The sequence below is a fragment of the Alligator mississippiensis genome, chromosome 1, assembly GCF_030867095.1.
Source record: "Alligator mississippiensis isolate rAllMis1 chromosome 1, rAllMis1, whole genome shotgun sequence".
NCBI lineage: Eukaryota > Metazoa > Chordata > Crocodylia > Alligatoridae > Alligator > Alligator mississippiensis.
This window is the reverse complement of record NC_081824.1, coordinates 180,374,704-180,399,828: the sequence shown is the minus strand read 5'-3', so window position 1 is coordinate 180,399,828 and position 25,125 is coordinate 180,374,704. Positions and strand designations below refer to the sequence as shown.

Here is a 25,125-nt window from a genome sequence, read left to right as displayed (position 1 = left end):
GAGCCGAGCCCATATCTGCACCCCCTGCTTGCTGCTTTGGACCTGGTCCTGTTCCCCTACCCCACCCCCTGCAGCTTTGGGTCTGCACCTGCTCCCCCCACAGCTGCTGCCACACCCGTGCCACCACTGACCCACACCTGCAGGCCCGGCAGTTGGCACAGGCCCGGTGGTGGTTGCGGGCCCGGCATCAGCGGCAGGTACAGGCCTGGTGGCAGTGGGCCCGGGCTCAGCAGCGGCCACAGGCACAGGGTGGCAGCCATGGCTACCAGTAACCACCCCCTCCCCTCCCTGCCAGCTCTTGTTGTGGGGGTGAGGGGAGGGTGCTCTGGCCCCTGGCTCCAAGGAGCAGATCTGGGGGGGCTCTGCCCCCTCTGTTATGGTGAGGCTCCAGTCCTCACCATCCCCCTCTGCCTCCAAGGAGCACCGGGGGGGGGGGGGGGGGGGGAGGAGGAGGCTCAGTCCTCACTGTGATGGAGGTGCTCCGCTGTCTGTCCTGTCCATCTACAGCACTTTGGACTGGCTGCCGAGACAGTCAATCAGAACATGAATAAAGTATTATAGACAGACAACCATGGCCGCAGTCTTCTTATATGGGGATGACAGTCTTCCAAGTAAACAGGGAAGTCACTGGTGAGTCTGTAGATTATGGAGAAGTCCAATCTGAAATCAACTACAGAGATGCCAAATACTTCCAGGAGGCAAGAGTAGATCCTAGAAATGTCAGGTCACAGCTTTTTTCCCTTTGTCTCTCTCTCCTCTCTCCACCTCCACAGCGAGGTAAGTTTATTTAAATTAATCAATGCTTTGTTGTACATCACTGTGCCATTATGGGCAATTCAGTACTTGAGTCTCCCAGACGTTGATCTTAATACCACAGTTATTCAGAGGGCCTTCAAGGAATCCTTGAACCTCTTCTTTTGCTTACCTCTAAAGCAGTGACCTTTGGTGAGCTGGAAATATAGGACCCTGTTTTGGGAACCAGTTGTCATTCATTCTTATGACATGTCCTACCTAATGAAGCTGGTGTCATAAAATGTGGCTTTAATGCTGTTGTTACTTGCTCGAACCAGAAAATTAGCATTTATTCTTGTGTCTTTCTAATCGAGTTGGAGGATTTTCTGAAGATATCACTGGTGGTAGCATTCCAAAAATTTCATGTGTTTCTGATATGTTGTCCAAGTTTCACACCCATACAACAGGGCAGGGATGTCAAAAGCCTGGTAGACAAGAAGTTTGGTCTGGTTCCTGATGTCATGATCACTGAAGACAATTTTGGAGAGATCCAAAAGCAACAGTGGCAGATCTTATCTGGTGTTGAATGTCATCCATGTTTATTGTCATATTGAATGTAACAGTCTGAATGTTTGTAACAGTTGCCCATTAGCCAGTTTAGAAAAAGACAAGATTCTTCTTCTTATCTAGGCCGTTGTTTTGGCCTACGTGCGGAAGGTCCGGGCTTTGCTCAAAGTCTTAACTCTTGAATTTTATCTTTAGAGGCCTTTAACAAGGTTAACCTAAAATGACCCTTAAGCAAACATCCCACATTCCGAGAAATCAAACCCTAGGAGCCTTTGAAAAGAGGTTGTAAAAGGTCACTGCAGTGGTGTGGAAATTCCCCAAAGAAACTGAACCCAGCAGAAATCTGTTAAGAAAGGTCCGAGCCCAAATTTGGGAGTAGTGACAGGTTTGGTTAGGAGGGGCCCAAGACAGCAACTCGCTCAATAAAAACTGTAACCTGCTGTCCCAATTTGGAGGTAACCTCACTTGCAGAACAACAAAGGAAGAATCGCAAGTGTAGGCCGGATCAGACTGATCACCTGAACCACCCTCTCCATGAACACGAATCTCTTAGTTCACACTGAAGCTGCGGAGCACCCGAAAGGGACTGAAGGAAGGGGACTTAGTCCTATCAGTATTGAGGCCAGCCCACTGAACCATACTACTGAGGCCAACTCATTAAATTATACTACTGAGGAATGAAAGCATATCTAGGCGTTTGGCTTCTCGGAATTTTAGGATTGTAAGTATATCATGAAAATAACAGTATTGATTCAAATTTAACTTTTAGTTGTAATTGTTTTAAGAAAGTGCATTTGGAGCATTGTTTCTAATGTATATAGTTACTGTGTTCTTAATGTTTGTGGTATTTCTTAAAGCTAAGCAGTGCCATATGCGTAGCAAAGAATTTAAAATAAAATTGTGTTGTATGAATTAAGTGTGCAATCATTGTGAAATCGTGTAAGTAGCTAAAAATTTCCCCAGCCAGTGCATTAAATGAATCAGTAAGTTGTGTGGGATTTTCTCTATTCCATAACCCACTAGAGACATTTACTTTTTGGGAAATGTGGCTAGTCACGTAAAGGAAACATTCAATATTCTTCAAGGATTGCCCTCCTCCAACTGCAATATGTGGGGGAATAGCTGGTTAGTTTGGGGTGGGTTGGTAAAGTATGTTGGTTTTTGTGAAGTTGACAGTAAGTTTAAGCATTTCATACACTTCACTAAAATTATCAAGAGTGACCTGGAGTTCTTCAATTGAGTAGGCACAGAGGACACAATAGTCAGCACACTGAAGATCAGCAACGGCAGGGCTGGTTGTCTTGGATTTGGACTGTAACTGTTTAATGTTAAAGAAATTCCCAGCCATGAAGTACTAGATGGTGACCCCAGATGGAAGTCTAAAGACAATGAGATGCAGAATAGCTGCAATATAGATGAAAAAAAGTGTTGGTTCAATCATGCATCCTTGCTTGACTCCAGTTCTAATGGCAAAGGGATCTATTATTGAGCCACTGCTTAGAACAGTTGCTGTCATATCATCATGAAGAAGTCTATGAAATTAACATATTTTGGTGGGCATCCAAAACTTGTTGGTATCTTCCATAGGGCCTCTGTTGATTGAATCAAAGGCCTTTGGGTCAATAAAAGCCATGCGAAGATCTTGGTGTTCCTTGTTGAACTTCTGCAGCTGTCTAGCAACAAAGGTCATATATTTATCATACTTTTAATTTTGTATACATCGGAGTGGCCTGAAACCACATTGGGACTCAGAAACTCCTCAGAGATAAAAGTGAGTCTATTGAGAATGCAAGGGAAGATTAGGGACGTAGATATCGTTTTTAAAGAAGTATGTTTTACCTCCTCAAATTATATAAATTAAAACAGGGGTTTTCAATCTTTTTGGGTCAACGTACCCCTGGCAGTTGGTCAAAGTTTCGGCAGCATGGCAGCACCTGCTGACAAGCACCCATTGAGGCCATCCCAAGTACCCCCAGGGGTACACATACCCCCAGTTGAAAACCCCTGGGTTAAACTATTAACCAATAATACAGCAGCTGCTAGGAGCTGCTCCTGGGGTATGGGGCCCTTTGACAAGGAAAGCGGGGAGGCTGCAATGGCAAGCCCAGCCAAACACAGCCCACCTAGAAGGCTGGAAAGAAGGAAGCAACTGTAAACAACCAGCTAATTGCCTACTTGATGAGTCATCAGGCTGCCTGCAGTTTTCCTCTTAGGCTATAGGTACTCATCCCCCTCGTCCCTCCACAACCCCTTCCTTGCTCCTCCCTCCCAACTGCCTGTCCTGCCACCTTCTGGTTCCTGCTGAAGCATTGTCCGGCTTCCCCTCCCCCCGCTTCCCTTCCAGACTGTGCCTGCCAAGCTAAGCAATAACCAGTGAGCTAACCAGTTATCACTGCACTCACCTGATAAACATTTAATCATTTAGCCTTTCACATCCCTAGTAAGGATGTTCCTAGCTAAGAACTGAAGTACAATACCACAATAACTGCTGCAATCAGATACATCTCCTTTCTTGAATATGGTAACAAGTCTGGTTCCTCTCAAATCACTGAGAATCCGTTTGTATCCCCTGCTTTTCATATAAAAACAATGGACAGTTGATAAGAAAGCTTTTTTTGACCTTGCTTATAAAATGTCACCTGGTATTCCATCAGGACTACACACTTCATTGTTCTTCATCTGTTTAATTGCTTTCCCTACCTCCTGATAAACTGGTTAATCTGAAGGACAGTCCTTAATGGTGTGCTGTGGAATGGCTTTGATAGTACTGTCTTTGACATAAGAATCTCTATTCAGAAGCTCTTGAAAGTGCTCCTTCCACAGTACATTGATAGTGGAGCTGTCTTTAAGGAAGGTTATTCCATCTGTCAGCTTAGAGGAACAGCTCCTTGTATGTATGGCCCATTGATAGCTTTGGTTACGCTTAAGAAACTACGTATCTTGTGGCTATCAGCAACCTTTTTGATCTCTTTTGCTTTGTCCTCCCACCACTTGTCCTTTCACTCCTGACTTTTCTTCTGGGTCCTGGCTTTAATGCGTCAATAAACGTTTTGCTTCTGTTTGATATCATTCTGCCAAGCTTTGAAGACTTTGGTTTTTCTGTTACAATGAGTGCTTGAATTTCCCTATCCTTCTCATTGAAACAGCCCTGCCATTTCTTTGTGGAAGCCCAGATATTCCCATGGATGCTTTGTGGACACCTTTCTTGAACCTCAAGAAAAGCTTCCCCATGTACCATACATACCATCACAGTTGACAGCAACACATGTTTAAACAGAAGGTCTAATAGTATATACAAGAATGAATCTTTAGGAGGGCTGTATGGTTTTAGAATTCATTCCTATCATTGTTCACCTAGTCTCAGTATGACAATGTATAGGACATTCTGCAAAGTCCATCTCCCCTACTTCCACCTATTTGAGGGAATGATTAGAAATAGCAACATAAAGATAGAATGAGTTGAATTTTCTGGTTTTGGTAATGGGTTTGTACCATTGTGTATTAATAATATTTTATTGTTTTGTTTATATCTTCAAAGTTATGGCAGGAGTCCCTGGAACAAATAGATAAACACTGTCTTTAATTTTGTATACATCTAAATAGCTAAAATAACAATTTTCTGTAGACAAAAGCAGGAGATGTATATGAAGAACAGAATGCTACAGATCAAAGCAACCACCCTTGACCCTTCAATATGCTAGCAACTGTACCATCCTTGCACATGCTGAGAACGAACTCCAGACTATGCTGGATCTTTTCAGAGAAGCCTACTAAGAAAATGTAAGTGCTCTATCAGCTTGCCCCAAGCCACGAATTCCCCCACCACGCACAATTACCATCAGGAAAAAACCATGCAGGTAGTCAAGTACTTCCCCTACCTCTGTAGCCCCCTCTCTGAAAGGAAATATTAGGTCCAGCACAGGACCCAGCGTGCAAGTCCCTCCTTTGGGAAATTGTTTTGGTGCGTCTTTATTTATCATGGTCTTCAAAGAGATACCAAGATCCAAGTCTACAATGCAGTCATCATCCCCACTCTCCTTTATGGATGTGAAACAGGGGAGACCTACCATTGTCATCTCGAGATCCTGGAGAGGTATCGCCAGCAATGCCTTTGGAAAATCCTCCGTATCAAATGGGAAAATTGCCACACAAACACCAACATCCTTGCTGAAGCCAATGTTACCAGCATTGAGTCAGTGCTCTTCAAGCACCAACTTCACTGGGCTGGACATTGTGTGCAAATACCCGACTCCCAAAACAAGTGCTCTACACCCAGCTTAGTAATGGTCTAGGATTCCCCTGTGGCCAGAGGAAACACAACAAGCACACATCAAAGGCATAGCTCAGGAAAACAGATGCCCATGTCATGACCTGGAGGAGCTGGCAGCTGACAACTCAAATAGCGCTGCAACCCATCAATAGGCTGTGGTAGAGATTATCCTCAAATCAATGAGGGATTGCTGACAACAACAACATGCTATTACCAAAGTCCTGCCATTTCACCTTTGGAGTTCCTTCGCAGTTCTCTATAAATTCCATCCAGTCCTAGATACTTGTTACTATTTAATTTAGTTTGGTTTATCAATTTGTTTTAAAACTTCCACTGCTGTCACTTCAATGTGGTCCAACTCTTCAAACCCATCTACTAGAAAGGATTGATTTAGCGTGGGAATTTCCTTAGTATCTTCCGTGGTATAGACTGATGCAAATAATTTGTTTACCTTCTCTGCTATGACCCTATCTTCCCTGAGTGCACCTTACACCTTGGTTATCTAATGGCCCCATTGATTCTCTAGCTGGCTTCCTGCTTCTGATGTGTTGTTTAAAGTTTTTATTATTTACTTTAGCATCTTTTCCTAGATGCTGCTTAACTAATTGTTTGGCCTGCCTTAATTTGCTTTAACACTTGACCTGACACAGTTTAGGAGCTTTCCGGTTTCCCTCATTTGGGCACATCTTTCATTTTTTCAAATACTGTATGCTCTTTTTTTTGCCTTGAATGGGGTTTTACTGATCCACCGGGTACCCTTTCTAATTTGTGGTATACACTTTTCCTGAACCTCTAATATGGTATTTTTAAACAGTTTCCAAGATTCCTGCAGGCTTTTTACAGTTTTGATTGCTCCTTTAAATTTCTAATTTACTCATTTTTGCGTGATTTCCCTTCCTAAAGTTGTATATTGGCATGGTGGACTCTTTGGGCTTACTCCCTCCTGCCAGAGTCTTTTTTTTGCAGTTCAGTTCTGTTAAGGGGACCATGATTAAAGGATTAAAGTTGGTTAGTTTCACATAAGCAGTAAATTGTTTAGTGATAATTCAGACAAACAAAAAAGTCGTACTGACAAGAATGATCCTGTCTTATTCTAAACTGGGTCTTGCATTATGCTGAATGCATGTTACACTAGACCCTCAATAGCTTGGTGATGTGGAACCGTACAGAAACCTGAAATAGATGCCTATGACCACATATGATTTGTTTCAAAAGTTAAGTCCTGAACCACCTACCAAACTGAAAACTATGCTTTTGACAAATTACTTCCATGCTTTCAAATTAGGTTTCCCAGAGCCACAATGGTTCAGGAAGGACATAGGGGCAGAGAATGCCTAGCTAGCATAGGACTACTGTCCCTTATTATAACAATGGTCATTTTTAAACACTTAATAAAAAGCACAGATGAAATGTTCCTAATCATTAAATTCAGGATGTCCTAATTCATCCCAGAATGAAAGTCTGTGGCCACTGGAGTTGTCATTTTGTGTGTGTGGAGTTGTGTATGTTAGGATGAGCATTAGCACAAATTGTCTGAAAAAAAAGTGTAGAGGAGATTGCTGAAGGTTCCTAGGAGACATCTAAAATGAAGGCAAACCTAAATCTAGGAAATACAATTGCTTGGCACAATGAAGACCACAATCCCAAATGAGGTTTTTGCTATTATACCAATACATCACCTCAGTTTGCTGGAAGAGGGATTAGATACTAATAATTATACAACAAGAACTCCTCCTAGATTGCCTAATGCACTATTACGTTTTCCCCCAGATTCAAACACCTCCATGATCAAGAGCAGGAACTTAAAATCTGGTAAGAGATTAGTCATGGGATTAGAGGTGCCTTTTGTTGGCGTTTTGATAATCTATAAATATTTATCTAGGTTTTCTTTGATACAGTTCTTGCTTTACTACAAAACCCAGCCTGCTTCTGTGTGCAATGTACTAGTGCTCTGTTTGGCACAGAGACATAGGAGTTTAGACTGCCTCAAAGTACACTTCAACATCGGGAAATATACACTGGATTGGGAACCAGAAATCAAGTGTCCACGTCTCATGTCGACTGATAGTGTCAATTCTGTACCCTTATTAATGATTAAGATTTCTTATTGCATTAAAGGTATACAAACTAGAAAGAGAGCCTACATCCCTAATATGGCCACTCTAAGCCTCAGCCACCTAGTCTCACCGTCCATCAGAAAATCTGAAAGATCCAAGTATTTATCAATGCTTTGTTACACATGAAGAATCTCGTGAACATACAATTATTTCACTGTATTACATATCCTCTTTCACAGAGGTTAACCACATGTTCCTGGTGTCAACTATTGCAGGTAATCCTTCAGTTTAAATGGTAACAGTATGTCTTGCAGAGCTAAAGACCTGCAGTTGAAGCTTTGTTGGATGATAAGGAAGTGAAACATGTCTTATACAACTGTGAATACAATATCTGTTTCATTAAAAATCTGAAACATACAGAAAAATGTAAAAATAATTCAAGTCATGAAACCAAACACAAAAAGGAAATGCCATTAGAAAAGGAAACACATGACTAGGATTTAAGTCCCTTATGATTCCTACCTCATTCAGCTTACAGGATGAACTGCAAACCAGACTAGCCAAAATTGATGAAAAGATTGAAATAGAGACGTCCTACAACGTATATACATGTAATCCAAAAAACCCACAACATACATGCAAGTATGAAGATACATAGCTACACAGTGAATGTTAATTAAATGCACCATCATTGCACAAAGGTACTATCAAACTTAACTGCAAGTAAAGTTTTTTCTGCTAACACGGAACACTGACATTTGTAGAGGTAATTGCTTCTAATTTCTGTTAACAAAAATACACCAAATAATCTATTAGCCGACCCCAGGCACTAGGCCCAAGAAACCAATAATGTAAGAGTTCTAGGGACATATCAGAAGTATACTCATTTAACCATTTTCCTATATTCCCATTCCTCACATCTCAAGTGCTTTGCATGAAGCATTTTAGGTACTTGCTTTTACACAGCTGAGTTGCATCATGAATGTGGAGAGAGTTAAACATAATAATAATAATATCTGGAACTTTTATAGCAAGGTGAGTGTGAAACCTTATAGGGAAGGATTTTAGACCTAACTGGATAGGTCAGTTACTTGGGATATTTGGAGTAAATAGGAAGCCTACAAGGACTAACAATAATTTTAAAAAACTAACCACCACCTTATCGGGGGGAAAAAAAAGCCCGAAGGACAAAGTGAAGAGAAGCATTAGACATTGCACAGGAAATTAAAAGAAATAAAGACTCTCTGGCTATACAAATTAAAAAAAAATGGGGTTGCATAAAATGAAAATGGGGTCAATTTTGAAAAAATAATCAAAGTATACCCCCAAACTAGGCAAATACTTGGTCTCATTCTTTCATAGAAGCGATACTCAGGATTAGAACATGGGGACAAAAGCATATAAACTACTAGGAATGAATGCACAGAAATGGAAATTACTACATCTGAGATAGAAATAACATTCAAAAAGCAAATGAGCTCAAATTAGGAGAACATATAATCCCTGTCCCAGAATACTAAAATAACTGACATGTGCAAATCACAAGTCTGGTATCAAGCAGTTTTAATCAATCTATGAAAGCATATATAGTACTAAACAGCTGAAGAACAGCAAACACAGCACCTTATATTTAAGGCAGAGAAGCAACCAGGATAACTGCAATTCCTTTAGTCCAGTGGTCTCCAACCTTTTTCAGTAGGAGTTCACTTTTGGAATTTAAAAGCAAACCAAGACCTACCCCCTGCCCAGCAAGTAAAGTTGTGGTGAGGGAAGGGAGGGTGCAGATTAAGGCAGAGGGAGAAAAAAAAAAATATTTGGAGGCACATCCCCCCAGTCTGTGGGGGAAGAGGCAGGGGGAGGGGAAAGGGCCGTTTGGGGGGGGGGGGCAAATCAAGGCCCCAACCCTAGCCCCACTCCCTCTCTTACTGCTGGGGCCTCAATCTGCGCCCCCCCAACTGCAGTGACGGAAAGTTGGGCTGGAGCAGGGGCAGGTCCTGCAGCCAGGTCGGGGCAGGACAGAGTTGCTCAGGGCTCATCTGGGACATGTGTACACACCCGGGGGGGGGCACATGCCCCCAGATCTGCATGCGGGGTGGGGCAGACTACAGCTGTGGGCTGGGGCCAGGCAGCCAGGAACAGCCTGGCTTGCAGTGCCAGTGCTAAGAGCAGGGCTTCGGGGGGGGGGGGGGTGAAAGAGAGTAGTAGCCCCCCCTACCTAGCCTCAGCCAGAGTGCAGCACAGCCTCCCAGCCCCAGCCTTCAGCGACAGCCATCCCACCCCATGCAGATCCCAGGCACATGGCCCCCATGCCCTCGGGGGGAGGCTGCATCAGGGTGTTCCCAGCTGCACTGCATTCAGGGGTGGTGGCACTGGGATGGGGGGGTTGGGGGGGGCTACAGCAAATTTTGGGGTGGCTGCATGCCCCCCCCACCCGTGGCCGCATGCCCCCCCCACCCGTGGACCCGCTCCAAGCACTGCCACTGCCTGCCCCAAGCTGCAGCAGGGCTTGGGGCGCAAAGTCCAGCCCACAGCAGCAGCCGCCTCACTCTGCACTTGCCCCACTCACCCGGTTGGGGGGAAGGGAGGGACTCATTCCCCTAACCCAGCCCGGCCCTGTCAGCAGGGGGCACAGCTCAGCCCAGCCATGTGTATCCTGACACTCCTACATCCCGGCAGCTCCCCATGTGCACCCCACCACTCCCAATCGTGGTGCCTCTGACAGTCGATCTCAGTCTGGGGGGGCTAGCCCTGTCAGACTGAGATCAACTGTCAGGGGCTCCCCGATAGATCAGTTGATCAGGATCAATTGGTCGATGACCACTGTTTTAGTCTGATCTCAGTAGTGTACAAGGCTTTAGAATAATTTTTCCTTCAAAATTTAAGTCAATGCAGTAAATGGAGAAAAAGGGAAGGGATGAGACTTACCCAGGTAGATTATGCCCAATAAAGAATTCAAGTTTACCATATGTGTTTTTTAAACAAGGGAAATTAAATATACTCTGTGGATTTTGATAAAGCATTTCATACAGCACACAAAACATTAATATGGAAAACATGGAAATTAGTACAAAAACTTAGAAGCAGATGAGGAACTGGCTAAAGGACAGATAACAACAGGTTGTGCTGCCAGGAAAATCATGGAATTATTTAAAATTTAGTCTGGGACTGATCTCATTAAGTATTTTCATTAATGACCTTGGCACTAGATTAGCAGTGATGACATGTAATCTATTGATGACACAATGTTGGGAGAATCATTGATACAGAGAAAACTCAGCATACCATGCAGGAAAACCTGGATGAACTTGAAGACTGGAGTAATAGAAATGGGATTAAATTTAATAGTATGAAGTTCAAGGTCATGTTATCTATAGACCAATACAAGTTTCCACTACAAATTGGGGGTTTGGCAGTTGAAAATGGCAGAGGAGAAAGACTTGTGTGTATTAGTTGATCACAAGAGAACTATTAGGCACTAGGAATATTTAGGATGTTTAGTCAATTGGGCTAGGGACAGATGTTATACATAAACCAGTTTAAGTGACCAGAAACTGGTTTAAGCCTGTAACAGAACAGAAGTTCAGTGCACATAAACCAGTTTCAAAATGGCTGAAACAGGTTTGAGATAAACCTGGTTGAATGTAGTATCAGACTTAACTGATTCAGCTCAAACCGGTTTATGCAACTTGTGTCCCAGACTGCTTCCTGATTTAACTTAAATCAGAGTCCCCCAGCATCCTGGCATGCTCTTCAGCCATGGGTGGGGCTGTGATCTCTGCACCAGTACAGCAAGGCTGGCCACACCCCTCTAGGCCCCATACCCCCTAGCTGGAGCAGGGGCAGACAGGGGTGTGGCCAGATGCCATCCCCAAGGTGAAGGGGGCAGGGAAGAGATTTATTTCCCCTCCCTCCCCTGGCCCACCAGCACAAACTCCAGTCAGGGTCTAACAGGCAGGGCATAGAAGCTCCTGCCACACATTTCTCCACTCATTGCTCCAGCAGCGGGGGCATGGCCAGCCCTGGCAGTAGCCTCAAATGAACTGGCCAGGGAGGGGGTTTAACATGGCTGGGGTATGTCTTACACTCCTCCATCACTACTGCAGCAGGAAGGATGTGGGCGCAGCCTCGCTGGCTGGCATGGCACCCTTAGGCAAGAGGGCAAGGAAGAGGGTTATTTCCCCCCTCCCTCCAGCATCGGGTGAAAGGGGCAGACAAGGAGTTTATTCTGTGGCTTGCCCCACACAGGAAGTGATCAGCAGTGACGGTGGGCAGGGCAGGCAGACCCCAGCTACAGTCCCTCAGGAGTAGAGGGGGTGGAGGTGGGGATAAACCCCCTCCCTGCTCCTTCTGCTTCAGGGGCCATGCCAGTTGGCGTCTGACCGCACCCCTGTCCCTGTGGCTACAGCGGCGAGGGGGGAGCACCAGACAGACCCCGGCCTGGGTCCATGTCAATGGGACAGGGAAGAAGGAGTTAAACCCCCTCCCTGGCCAGTTCACTTAGGGCTATTACCGGGACTGGCCACACCCCTACTGCTAGGTGGCGAGTGGCATTTAAAGTCTGGGGGCCAAGAACCAGGCTTTGGGACATCTTTCTCAAGCCCAATTTCTAAGGGTGCACTGATAGAGATTTGGGGGGCCACTACCAATTTTTAAGGAGGATTTTTAAGTATCGGCCAATACTGATTCAATTTCTGATACAGTGGTGTGCAGCTGGTAAGTCTGTTGTGATGAAAGGGGATAGGGGACGGAAAGGGCATTGTGGGGGGCAGATCAACACCCCCCCCTCCCCAGTGAGGGAGAGAGTGGGGCTGGGGCTGAGGTAGGCGCTGCCCAGCTGGGGTGGAACAGGCGCACAGCTCGTCCAGGGCACATGGTGGGGAGACATGGCTCCCGCCTCTCGTCTGGGAGGACATGGGGGGGGGGGGGGGGGCGCCATGTGTCCCTGGATCTGTGCTGGGCAGGCTGCAGCTCTGCATTCAGGGCGGGTTGCAGCAGCGCTGCGAAGGAGGTGATGGGTGGGGGCCTATAGCCACCCCAAGTTTTGCCATAGCCCCCTCCCAGTGCCGCTGCCACCTGCCCCAAGCACAGCGCAGCCCCTGGCCACCCGGCACAGCTCTGGGGCACATCTCCCCCCCCCCCCCCATGCCCTCCCAGAAAACCATCGGGAGCAGCAGCAGGAGCTGCTGGACGAGTGGTGTGCAGCAGCAGGAGCCACCCTCCCGCCCCCCAGACGAGCCATGGCTCTGCCCCACACCTGCCCCACCCAGGCAGCGCCTACCTGAGCCCCAGCCCCATTCCCTCCCTCACTGCAGGGGTCATTGATCTGCCCCCCCCATGCCCTTTCCCTCCCCTTTCACCACAACAGACTTATCAGCTGAACACAGCTCTCCTTGCTGCTGGGCTATGCTTCTTGCTGCCTGCGTGCTGTGCTGCAGCTGCGCACACATGCATTTATTGGCCAAATTATCAGCAACATCAGGCTGATTTCCGATCTAGTCAATTTTCTTTATATCTGTGTTGATCTGATATCGGACTGATGTAGCAGTGCAGCTCTACCAATTTCTGATCCCTAGGCTTTGTTTGCAATTCTCACCCCCACTGCCAAGCTGGGCAGCAAGGGTGGCATTAGGAAGCCAGAGGGGGCCAGCATAGGCCCTGGCCTCTTCCTCAAACTGGAGGCTCTCAGATTTGCAGAAGAGAGAGAGAGAGCAATAGGGCAAAACCCGCAGTTATTTTATTTAGGATATGATACAGTGATCACAAAGCAAAGAGAAACATTTCCAATTATACGTCCAAATTTTCTAGCCAGCTGATTGCCTCAGGTGTTAGTATTGTGCAATTCCAACAGAGGTCCACTAAATGCATGAAGAGGACATTCAGAGGTGATGAGATTCCAAGTCTGAAAAGGGGCACTACAGTCACAGTTCAGTGAACTAGCCCAGCCCCATCAATGTAACCAAAACCTGCTGTGTGCTGTCCCCGTCCCAATTTGGTTTAGGGAGGACCAAAGATGTCTACGGAGATCAGAGCCAGTTGGTCTAATGGTAAGATTTGTAATAATAATTTCCATTAGAGGGTGAATTGAGTCACTCTTGTGGCCAGGCATCCTGGGTGTTAAATGAATCTTGCTCAAGTTGAACTGTTGTTCTCCAAGCAGGATGTTTAGGATTCTGATCTTGGATCTAGTGGGTTTAAACGATCTTTGTGTATAGGCAGCTGTGGGTTATTTTTTTATTTTAGTCCATAATTAAGGCATTTTTTCTTCTTAATGGGGAAGGATGTATATTGCTAAGAATAGGGAGACATTGAAAGGGAGTAGATTGATTTGTTCATGTAATGATTTACATCGCTTGGTTGAGTTGTATGCCAACCTTATTAGTATGAGAACAGATAGGTCAAAGGCAGTTAGGTCAAAGGATGTGGTCATCATGGGGGACCTAAACTATCCTGACATCTGCTGGGAAAAGCAGTCAGCCAGGTCTGACTGTTCACATAGGTTCCTAGCCAGGTTACAGGACCTCCATCTAACCCAGGAGATGCACAGTCCCACCAGGGGAAATGCCTTGTTAGACCTGGTCCTGGCCACAGGCAACAACCTGGTGAGGGGACTGCAGGTGCTTGATCACCTGGGCAACAGTGATCATTGCCTACTGGAATTCACCATCCAGCGCAGGGTGGCAAAGGCCTGCAGCAAGACAATAATCCTGGACTTCAGAAGGGTGGATTTCAATGAGGTAAGGAGATTAGTCGGGGAGAGACTGAGGTCCCGGAGGGGAGTTGGGAGTTCAAGAAGAGTGGTCATTCCTTAAGGAAATGATCCTCCAAGCTCAAAGGGTGGCAATCCCAACAAGGGTCAAAGGGAGCAAGAGTGCTTAAAAGCCCCCTTGGCTAACAAAAAGCATCCAGGAACGTCTCAAGGCTAAAAAGGAGGCATACACCCAATGGAAGGGAGGGGCCATCCCCAGAGAGGACTATACAGCTGCTGCTCGGGTTTGTAGCAGGGCTGTTAGGAAGGGTAAAGTGAAAATGGAACTGGGACTAGCAACCCAGATCAAGGACAATAAGAAGTCCTTTTTTAAATACATAGGGGGTAAAAAGAAGGTTCCGGGTAACATAGGGCCTCTGCAGGACACGCTTGGAAGTCTGGTGGTCGCACCAGATGTCAAAACTAACTTATTTAACAACTTCTTTGCCTCCATTTTTCTGAGCAGGGACCAGGTCATCCCCATCATGATCCCCGACGGTCCCAGGGGAGGCGCAGCCAGGCCCAGGGTCGGAGTGGACCTAGTTAGGGACCTCCTGGTGGGACTGGACACGTCCAAATAAGCAGGTCCTGACGATCTCCACCCCAGAGTGCTGAGAGAATTAGCAGAGGTCATTGCGGGTCCCCTGGCACAGCATTACAGAGACTGGAAAAAGACCAATGTGGTCCCTATTTTCAAAAAGGGGAGGAAGGAGGACCCAGGAAACTATAGGCCCATTAGTCTTACCTCGGTCCTGGGGAAGCTCTTCGAGAAAATTATTCAGGAGCACATCTACAAGGGACCAGCAGGGGAGTGTATGCTTAGGGGCAACCAACATGGGCTCATCAGAGGCAGGTCCTGTCAGACCAACCTGGTGGCCTTCTATGATCAGGTCACTAAATCCTTGGATGCAGGCACTGTGGTGGACATAGTCTTTCTGGACTTTAGGAAGGCCTTTGACACTGTCTCTCACCCCATTCTCATTAAAAAAATTAGGCGACTGTGGTGTCGCTCCCTACATGGTCAGAAGGGTCGCCAATTGGCTGGAGGGCCGTACCCAGAGAGAGTGGTGGTGGACGGGTCTTTTTCGACCTGGAAGGATGTAGGCAGTGGGGTTCCACAGGGCTCAGTCCTCGGGCCTGCGCTGTTCAACATCTTCATCAGCGACTTGGACAAGGTGGTGAATAGCACCTTGTTCAAATTCGCAGATGACACTAAGACGTGGGGCACGCTAGAAGGGAGGAATGGACTGCAATCAGACCTGGACAGGTTACAGAGGTAGGCAGATTAGAAAAGGATGGGTTTCAACACCGACAAGTGCAAGGTGCTGCACCTGGGGAGGAAGAACCAGCAGCACACCTACAGGCTGGGGAACTCTCCTCTCGCCAGCACAGAGGCAGAAAAGGATCTTGGAGTCATTATTGACTCAAAGATGAATATGGGACCTTGGTCAGGCCCCAGTTGGAGTACTGCATCCAGTTCTGGGCACCGCATTTCAGGAGGGATGTGGACAACATTGAGAGGATCCAGAGGAGGGCCACTTGCATGATCAGGGGACAGCAGGGCAGGCCCTATGAGGACAGGCTACGGGATCTGAACCTGTTCATCCTCCACAAGAGAAGGTTGAGAGGGGATCTGGTGGCCGTCTATAACCTGGCCAAGGGAGACCAGCAGGCAATGGGAGAGTCTCTGTTCCCCCGAGCACTACCGGGAGTAACAAGAAACAACAGCCATAAGCTGACAGAGAGCAGATTCAGGCTGGATATCAGGAGGCACTACTTCACAGTCAGGGTGGCTAGGATCTGGAACCAACTTCCAAGGGAAATGGTCCTCGCTCCTACCCTGGGGGTATTTAAGAGGAGGCTAGATGCACCTTGCCAGGGTCGTCTGACCCCAGCATTCTTTCCTGCCATGGCAGGGGGTCAGACTTGACGATCTGCTCAGGTCCCTTCCGATCCTACTAACTATGAAACTGTTTAAACAGACTCGGGCACAGTATTCTACTAAAGATTAGACCAGTGCTAAGGCTGTTTTTCCTCAGTGCATCAGCATCGGCTTCCCAAGAAGGACCAGCGGATTTCTGGAGCAAATTATTATAGGTTTTTAACTTAGCTGCTGTCATAGTTAAGTGATTTTATAGGACATTGTTCTATCTATGATGATTCCTAAATATTTTGGAGTACTATTATAGAAGCTGATTTCTGAAAACAATAATGGATTGATAATTAGTTTGTTTATTGATCATGTGAAATATAGACACTTCCGTTTTCCCAGGGTCTGGACACACAAGCCATTGCTTAAAGTAGGTATCTAAAGAATTTAGATCAGATGAAAGTATTATTTCTGCTCTGGAGAAACAAGAGTTTTGCATAAAGAGAATGATATCATCAGCATACAGGAATTTTCTTGAGGAAGTGTCCAGGAGGTCATGAATGTAAAGATTAAACAGCAGAGGTGCCAGGGCTGATCCCTGCTGGAGTCCACTGTTCAATTTATGTGGTCTACTCTTAATGTTATCAGAAACAATCTAGAACCATTGATTGCTAAGCATGTTGTCTAGTAAATAAGCAATTTTAAGACAAGGTGTGATGCCCAAGAACTTTAAGATGAGTCCTTGTCTCTAGACTGTATCATATGTAGCTGAGAAATTGAGGAAAACAGTTACAGTTTTTAGTGACTTTTCAAAGCCATTTTCTATATTTGTAGTCAGGGCCACAGAGTCCTGCAGTCACTTCCCCAAACGGGGGGCTGCCTGGTTTGGAAAAGAGTCAGGAGGTAGCTGTTGCTGCTACTCTCTTCCCTCCCTTCCTGGTGTAGGAGAGTGGGGGAAGGATGCAACCATTTACTCTTGCGAGGGGGGGGGGGAGGCGGCGGGCGGCACAGAAGTCTCTCACAAGGGAGATCTTGTTGACACCTGGAAGATCTTCCCTCAGAACCGGCATGTTTCTTCTGCGGAGAAATTGAGTGAATGTTTATATGCTTGTCATTTCTACCAGAAGAACAGTGAATTCTCCCAATGGAAAATGTGATGCCTGCACACAGCCTAAAAGAGCTTGGCTTGCTCATCTCAGCAAGACAATGACTAAATGTATATATTATTGCTCTCTCTAACTACATTGGGGGGGGGGGGGGGAGACAGACAGACACACAACATGGAGAGTGGGGAGAGGATAGGGGAGAGAGATGGAACCTAAATGTAAGAAAGAACTATTTAAGCTAAACGATTTTCACCACATACTGATATTCTTAAACTTGCCATCTGATATTGGATTTACAAGTAGCTTTATTAAGACTAAAATGACAAATTTCCAGAGTTATTCTCCCAATATCTGATCCAAAGCCTCGTAATTTTAATAATGGCTTCGGATCAGATCCTACATATCAAGTGTTTTTAGCTTTCTGCTAAAAACTACACCTGAGATCTGAATAGTTAAGCTGTGGTTTCTGCTACTTATAACAATAAAGTCATTGTACTGTTATAAGAAGTAGAAACCACTGTTCAACTTCTCCACACTAGCATACTATCAGATACAGTAGCACATCTGTAAAATTACTGTAAGGTTTACACTGCCTCTATTCACATTTCATTCATAATAATCATATTAATTATGATTTCTAGCACCACCTAAGGTCCCACTAAGAAAAGAGTCCCATTGTGCTTAGCAGCATATGATATGCTGTCAGCATTCAGGGCTAAGTGAGAATTCACGTTAAGAGTTAAAGCATAGTTAAATACTGAGTACAGATTGAACTTGGAGTATTTATTTTGACTTTCTATTCCTTTATATTCATACTGGTCCCAAGCAGATTATATAGACAGGTTACAGAACAAAAAGTAGGAACCAATAACATTTTTAAAAGAAGCTACATATAAACAAAAAACAGTAAAAGTTTATAACAGAAAACAGTTCTTTATAACAATGTTAACTACTAGAAGGCTGGACTTATTCTTCATTTTTACAAATTTTTGGTTCCCTAGGTAATCTGAATCTTTGAGACATTACCCTTTCTGTAGGTAAAAAGTATAATCAGTTTCTAACAATTTAATTAACATGTGAGGCATACTTGAAATATTCTACAATACTCCTGGCAGTAATAAAATGTATTTTGCTGGCTGAGTAAGCAAGAAAGCAGATTTCAGATGGCAATAGGTAACATTTCTGCTGATCATGATTTTATGAAAAAAATATATAAAGAACTTCTCAAAGAAGAAAAGCATTCCAAAACTGTTACATTTCAAACAGATGTTGGCACAGATTTTCCTTATCCATTCAGAAACAAAAATATTTGGGCTGAAATTTGTGCATCTGGGTTCCTCCTCCACCTTATTTTGTCCCCCTCCTAGCAAAGATTCATCTTTGTTGAATTTCACTTTGCTGTCTATAGCCCAGTTCAATTCATTAAAACTCCTTTCATTTTTAATCCTACCATCCAAAGCATTTTCAACCTCTTCCAGTTCTTATCTTCAAATATATCAGTATATTTTCTATTCAGGCATCTAAACCAGTGGTTCTCAACCTTTTTTGTACCAGGACCCGTTTGTAAACATTGATGGCCAGTCCCAACTGAGTGCCCCTCACTCCCACCCCACTGCCCCTGGCCACACAGCTCCCTCGTGTGTGGGGCAAACGGGTGGGGAGGAGAGAGGGGCTCCCCAAGCAGCCCCTCACAAGCTGGAGCTCTGCCAGCCTGCAAGGGAAAACCCACAGTTTCCCACATTTCTCTCCTTTAAAGGAGAATCCATTTTTAAAGTTTGTTTGCAACACTTTCATATATTCTTACAACCTACTTTCGGGTCACAATCCATCATGGGTTGAAAAACACTGATCTAAACCATTAGTGAAAAAATTAAAACAACTTGATTTGAGATTAGGGCAAAGATAAGCTAGGAGTTTTAAGTGTTCTAATACATTCTGAATATCCTTTAACAAATGTATATGTTAACAAATTTATGGTTTGGAAATAAAGTCTAAGACTTACATTTTACTATACATGGAGCTTATTGCACAATTTATATTTATTTGTGACCTGCGCATATTATACAGAACAGATAATTAAGCAAACACTTTGAAATTTACTATATTATACGTCCATGAAACATCTCTACAATACAGACATGTTTCCATAGTAGGACCGACCCACTGTTCTAGCATGCAAACATTACCCTAGAAGATGCTATTTCCTACACTAAGGTTTCAGAAGACAAGCCTAAGTTTAGGCTTAAGTTCTAATGTAGTAGTTCAGGGCACTGTGGCTCCAAGACCCCTCAGGGGTACTCCAGCACAGGTGCTACTGCCATGGCAGTAAAGCTGCCCCACGTGCATTGCTCCTGCATTAGGGCTCTGATAAGGCTGAAACAGGCCATCCCCCACCATGTTCCAGGAGGAAACGGGGGAGGGAGCCAAACCAGGAAGGAATACACAGCACGAAGCAGCTCTTCCCTGCTTTAGGCTGATCAGAGCTCTAATGCAGCTCTACTGTGCGCATGAGCCAAAGCCCTTCCCAGGCTGATTGCACAGCAGGTGCACAGGGCACTTACTGGGAGGCAGCAGAATCTGGTTGCAAAGCACTGAGGTAAGCTGAGGCAGCACCGGTCCTTCTCAACCAGGGATACCGCTACATTCAAAAAGGTGATGGAGTGCCCTGACCCTGAAAAGGTTGATAACTGCTATTCTAATGCTTCCCCTAGGAAAGGGTGAAGAAGTAGTTCAAATTTCTACAAGTAGACAAAGAAACCCAATTCTACCCTCCCCCGGTCCATCTGCATACATTTATTAAAAATCTCAAGACTTAGTCCAACATTTCAGTTTAATTTTTGCATCTCTAATCTCTATATTTCAACAAACAGCAGAAAAGACTTACCAGCTTCCTGTGAATTTAATACTTCTAAGGCATGCATCATGGCACTTGCGAAGACATTGGCATCTTCTTTGCTGCCAAAGTTAAGACCATACACCTGTCTAGCATCGCGCCACTGGTGGAAGGTCTGTGTAGCCTGATTGTACTTCAGCCCTTTTGGAATGGCACAATTTATTACCACCTAAGAAAATAAAGTAAATACTTTTAAGTACAACTTAAGTCTCAAATACGTACTTTATCATTCCTCACAAATTTCAGCTTCTTTCCTGCAGTCATTTGCATTTACTAAATTGCTTGCATTATGTTATTGCTAAATTTAACACTTGGCTACTCATTACAAGTTTAAAGAACTGCTCCTTTTTACACCTTGGTGCCAACATTGCATTAGATCTGTGCTGAAAACTGACAGCCAGAAGTACCAGTATGCTATCAAGGAATTTTTTTGCAGCCAATTGGTGACGCATCAGTTTCTACAAAATACTTAATTTTACTGTTTCCAAAGTTAGAGTACAAATTTTAGTGCAATCTAGTTCAATATTTTCTTCTTCAGTTTTTAGACAGCCTAAAAAAAAACCTTACATACTCTACCCTTTTATCTCAACAGAATGTTAAACTACTATTATTAAGCTTAGAAAAATATTTAATGTTGACACTTCAATCAATTTTAGCATAAATAATTCGTAAAGCGTGAATCTCTGCATTTAAATATATGAAACTATGTACAACAAACTCTTGATCTATGCTTTATCATTTCCAAAGCAAAGACTGGGCACAGAAGGTGAGCAAAAATTAAGAGTGCTCCTGGAACCAGAGGGTGACATTACATGCGACACTTAGACCATACTAAATCTTTGGAATGTTAAACCATGTTAAACTTAAAATGTTCTGTAAGTAGCTACAAGTTAAGGGTTAATACTGCTGCCCGGCTTGGGCCTCCTGCTCATCCCCTTTGGAACCTCCAGGTTGACTTGACCTCTTGGAGCGCTGTCCGGCCCCATGCCACCCCAGCCAGGGCCAGCCATCGCCCGGTTCCGCTTGGAGGGGTCGCTGGGCACTGACCCCAAGGCCCCACGACCCTGCTGGAACCATCCAGAAGCACCTGCCTTCCTGGTCCTCAGACCAATCACCAGGGCGAACCTGGATTTGTGCCCAGGCTCCTGAAACTGCCGCCCAGCTTGGGCCTCTGGGTCGTCCCGGTGCCGGTTGTCCCTGTCCGCAGGCCCACGCGCACTGCCCAGGTGCCCAGACTTGCCCTCTGGACAGGCGAGGGAAGCATGCGAATTGGCAGGTGACTTGTGGTAGTATCCAGGCCCGAGTCCCCCGTCCCTATATACCTGCAGGTACCTTCCTAAACGTAGTACCCATGCCGGGCTCCAGGGCGAGGGGTCAGGGAATGCATTTTGCATGACCCCTTATGGACTTCCAGGTGCTGGCTGGGCACCAGGTCAACCTATGTCATTCAGCTCTGGGGGGTGCGTTTCAGACACCAGGTCAACCAATTGATTCCTATGGGAGGTTTTCCGGACACCACGTCAACCAGGCACTTGAAGGGGAGGCCCCTCTGGCACCAGGTCAACCCTGGCCTGGCACTAGGGCCTTTTCATGCACCACATCAACCCAGACAAGGTTCCTTGGGTGAATTTGATATCTTTTATTAGACCAACCCAAATGGTTGGAGAATAGTTATTAAGCAAGCTTTCAGGTTCAATAACCCTTCGTCAGGCTAAGGAAGCTTCAGCAGTTGCTGCGTGCTCTTCCTGGATGGAATGAAAAGTAAACAAGCCAGGGGCTGGGCTGCGCTGGGCTGGGCTGCGCTGGGCTGGGGAGTCAGTTGCCAGGCAGATTGTAATGCATCCAAAATCCAATGTCTATGTTTAGTCCCTGATCTCTAGTATCCAGCAGGTTGATGAAATGGAGCTCATAGGCTCGTCTCTGGGATGTGTTGTGTAAGTTTCCCTTGAGGATCAGGACTGAGAGATTGGAGAGAGAGTGGCCCTCCTGTGAGAAATGTGCCCCCACCGGTAATTGGGTGTTTCTGTCTTTGATGGATTTCCGGTGTGCGTTCATTCTGGTGCACAGTTGATGTCTGGTCTCTCCTACATATCTTCCATCAGGGCATTTGGTGCATTGGATGAGGTATACTACATTCTTGGAGGTGCAGCTGTAAGATCCTGGGATGCTGATGGCTCTGTTGTGGGGTGTAGTAATAGTGGAGGTGGTGGAGATGTGGGGCCAGGTGTTCTCTTCAGTACAGATGAAGATACCACCGTATCTGTACTGAAGAGAACACCTGGGATTGCCACCTCACCAATCTTAAAAAAGGCTTTCACCCAGCAAGGACACTCCTCCAGAGAGGTAGATCGCATGTTTGAAAGAGCCACCTGGATACCACGTGAAGAACTGCTGCAGTACAGAAGAAAAACACCGACAAATCGCACACCGCTGGTTATGACGTATCATCCATCCCTTGAACCTGTATGGAAAATCCTCAAAAAATTGCAACCCATATTAGAAAAAGACCCTATTCTTAAAAAGATCTTCCCAGAGCCACCCATTCTAGCCTTCAGACAAGCACCAAACCTTGCCAACCTCATCACCAGAAGCAAACTTCCTCAAGCCCAGAACACACCAAAAGGATCCAGACCGTGCCAGGACAAGAAATGCAAAACCTGCCCCCACATCTCCACCACCTCCACTATTACTACACCCCACAACAGAGCCATCAGCATCCCAGGATCTTACAGCTGCACCTCCAAGAACGTAGTATACCTCATCCAATGCACCAGATGCCCTGATGGAAGATATGTAGGAGAGACCAGACAACAACTGTGCACCAGAATGAACGCACACCGGAAATCCATCAAAGACAGAAACACCCAATTACCGGTGGGGGCACATTTCTCACAGGAGGGCCACTCTCTCTCCAATCTCTCAGTCCTGATCCTCAAGGGAAACTTACACAACACTTCCCAGAGACGAGCCTATGAGCTCCATTTCATCAACCTGCTGGATACTAGAGATCAGGGACTAAACATAGACATTGGATTTTGGATACATTACAATCTGCCTGGCAACTGACTCCCCAGCCCAGCCCAGCCCCTGGCTTGTTTACTTTTCATTCCATCCAGGAAGAGCACGCAGCAACTGCTGAAGCTTCCTTAGCCTGACGAAGGGTTTTTGAACCTGAAAGCTTGCTTAATAACTATTCTCCAACCATTTGGGTTGGTCTAATAAAAGATATCAAATTCACCCAAAGAACCTTGTCTGCCTATATCCTTAGACCAACACGGCTACAACCTAAACCCCTGCCACATCAACCCATGCATTTGACTGGCAGGCCTCTTGGGCACCAGGTCAACCTGGGCCTGGCAATGGGGCTTTTCTGGACACCATGTCAAACCATGCATTTGAATGGCAGGCCCTGTAAGCACCACATCAACCCATGCATTTCAATGGAAGGCTTCCCTAGCAATGGGGCTTTTCCAGACACCACATCAACCCGTGCATTTGAGTGGCAGGCCTGCCTGGCACCAGGTCAGCCCGGGCCTGGCAATGGGACTTTTCTGGACACTACATCAACCTGTGCATTTAACTGACAGGCCTCTTAAGCACCAGGTCAACCCATGCATTTGAATGGCAGGCCTTTTTGGATGCTGGATCACACTGGCCATTGCAACGCGGGCCTTTTTGGATGCCAGCTCAGCCGAGTCATTGCAAGGCGGGCCTTTTCAGACACCGGGTCAGTCCAGACACTGGAATGGGGGGGGTGCATTTTGGATACCAGGTCCACCCCAGCCTTGCAGTGGGAGCCTTTTTGGATGCGGGATCAGCCCAGGGATTGCCATGGGGGGCTTTTTGGACACTGGGTCAGCCCAGGCTTTGCAAGGCGAGCCTTTTCAGACACCGGGTCCACCCCACCCTTGCAGTGGGAGCCTTTTTGGATACCAGGTCACCCCAGGCATTGCAAGGAGGGCCTTTTCGGATGCCAGGTCAACCCAGGCATTGCCATGGGGGGCTTTTTGGACACAAGGTCCACCCCACCCTTGCAGTGGGAGCCTTTTCAGAAGCTGAGTCACAATGGGCATTGCAAGATGGGTCTTTTTGGGCATGCTATCAACCCATTCATTCCTATGGGAGGCTGACAAAGTACCCGGCAGAATTTTTTAGTGTCTTATTTTGCTGATGAATATTTGCATTTTACTTTCTCTTCTTTCATCCTGTCCCCCCCCGCATCTTAATTTTCTCGCCTTCCGGTTGGTTTCACTAATACAGTTTCTTGGCTGACAGCTCTGACTTGCTAGTAAAGGGCTGGGAAGCAGGATTATAGCTAGAAGCCACAACACCTGGGTTCTTCCCCTTCTCTGGGTGGAAGTGGGGCTGGGAGTGGTGAATCCCAGGATGCTGGAGGACTGTAAATTGCTCATTTTATCTTTCTGGAGCAGACTGAAATTACCTTAACACAAGCTAGGCATGGCACTACTATGATTTAACAAACTTTAAACGTGTGCACACTTATAGTTGAAGTGCCCTTAGTCTTATCTAAGTGCAACTTGTTCTGTCTAGCCTGTTATTTCAACAAATGGAGAGGCATACGGAAGACTAATTTTGCAGACAGCTGCAAGGTTTAATATAAAGACCACTCCTGACAAAGATGATTGTTTAGAGTTCCATAAGAGGACTGCAATATTTGTGCAGACTTCTAGAAGTACTTCGCACCCTTCGTTGTGTAAGTGACCACAGGGATGAATTTTTGTCTAGCACTGTATATTTCTTATGCTGTTAAATAACAAACAATACCGGTTTCAGAAATTCTCTCTCTATATGTGGGTTATGTGCTTTTACTGTCGTGTTCCTAAAGAAACTGTAGCCACAGAATACTCAAAGCTGGGGGTCAAAG

At 45.6% G+C, this 25,125-nt stretch overlaps 1 protein-coding gene across 7 annotated transcripts in view; it reads right to left on the bottom strand.

The window, feature by feature from the left end:
• The window catches only part of ENAH (ENAH actin regulator), a 228,202-nt gene that overhangs the window by 75,512 nt on the left and 127,565 nt on the right, over positions 1–25,125 (bottom strand). For all 7 annotated transcript variants that reach the window (XM_059717435.1, XM_019483119.2, XM_019483121.2 and 4 more), the window contains exon 3: positions 20,232–20,409. In XM_059717435.1, coding sequence (XP_059573418.1) covers positions 20,232–20,409 — 178 coding nt within the window. The remainder of the gene's footprint in view (positions 1–20,231; positions 20,410–25,125) is intronic.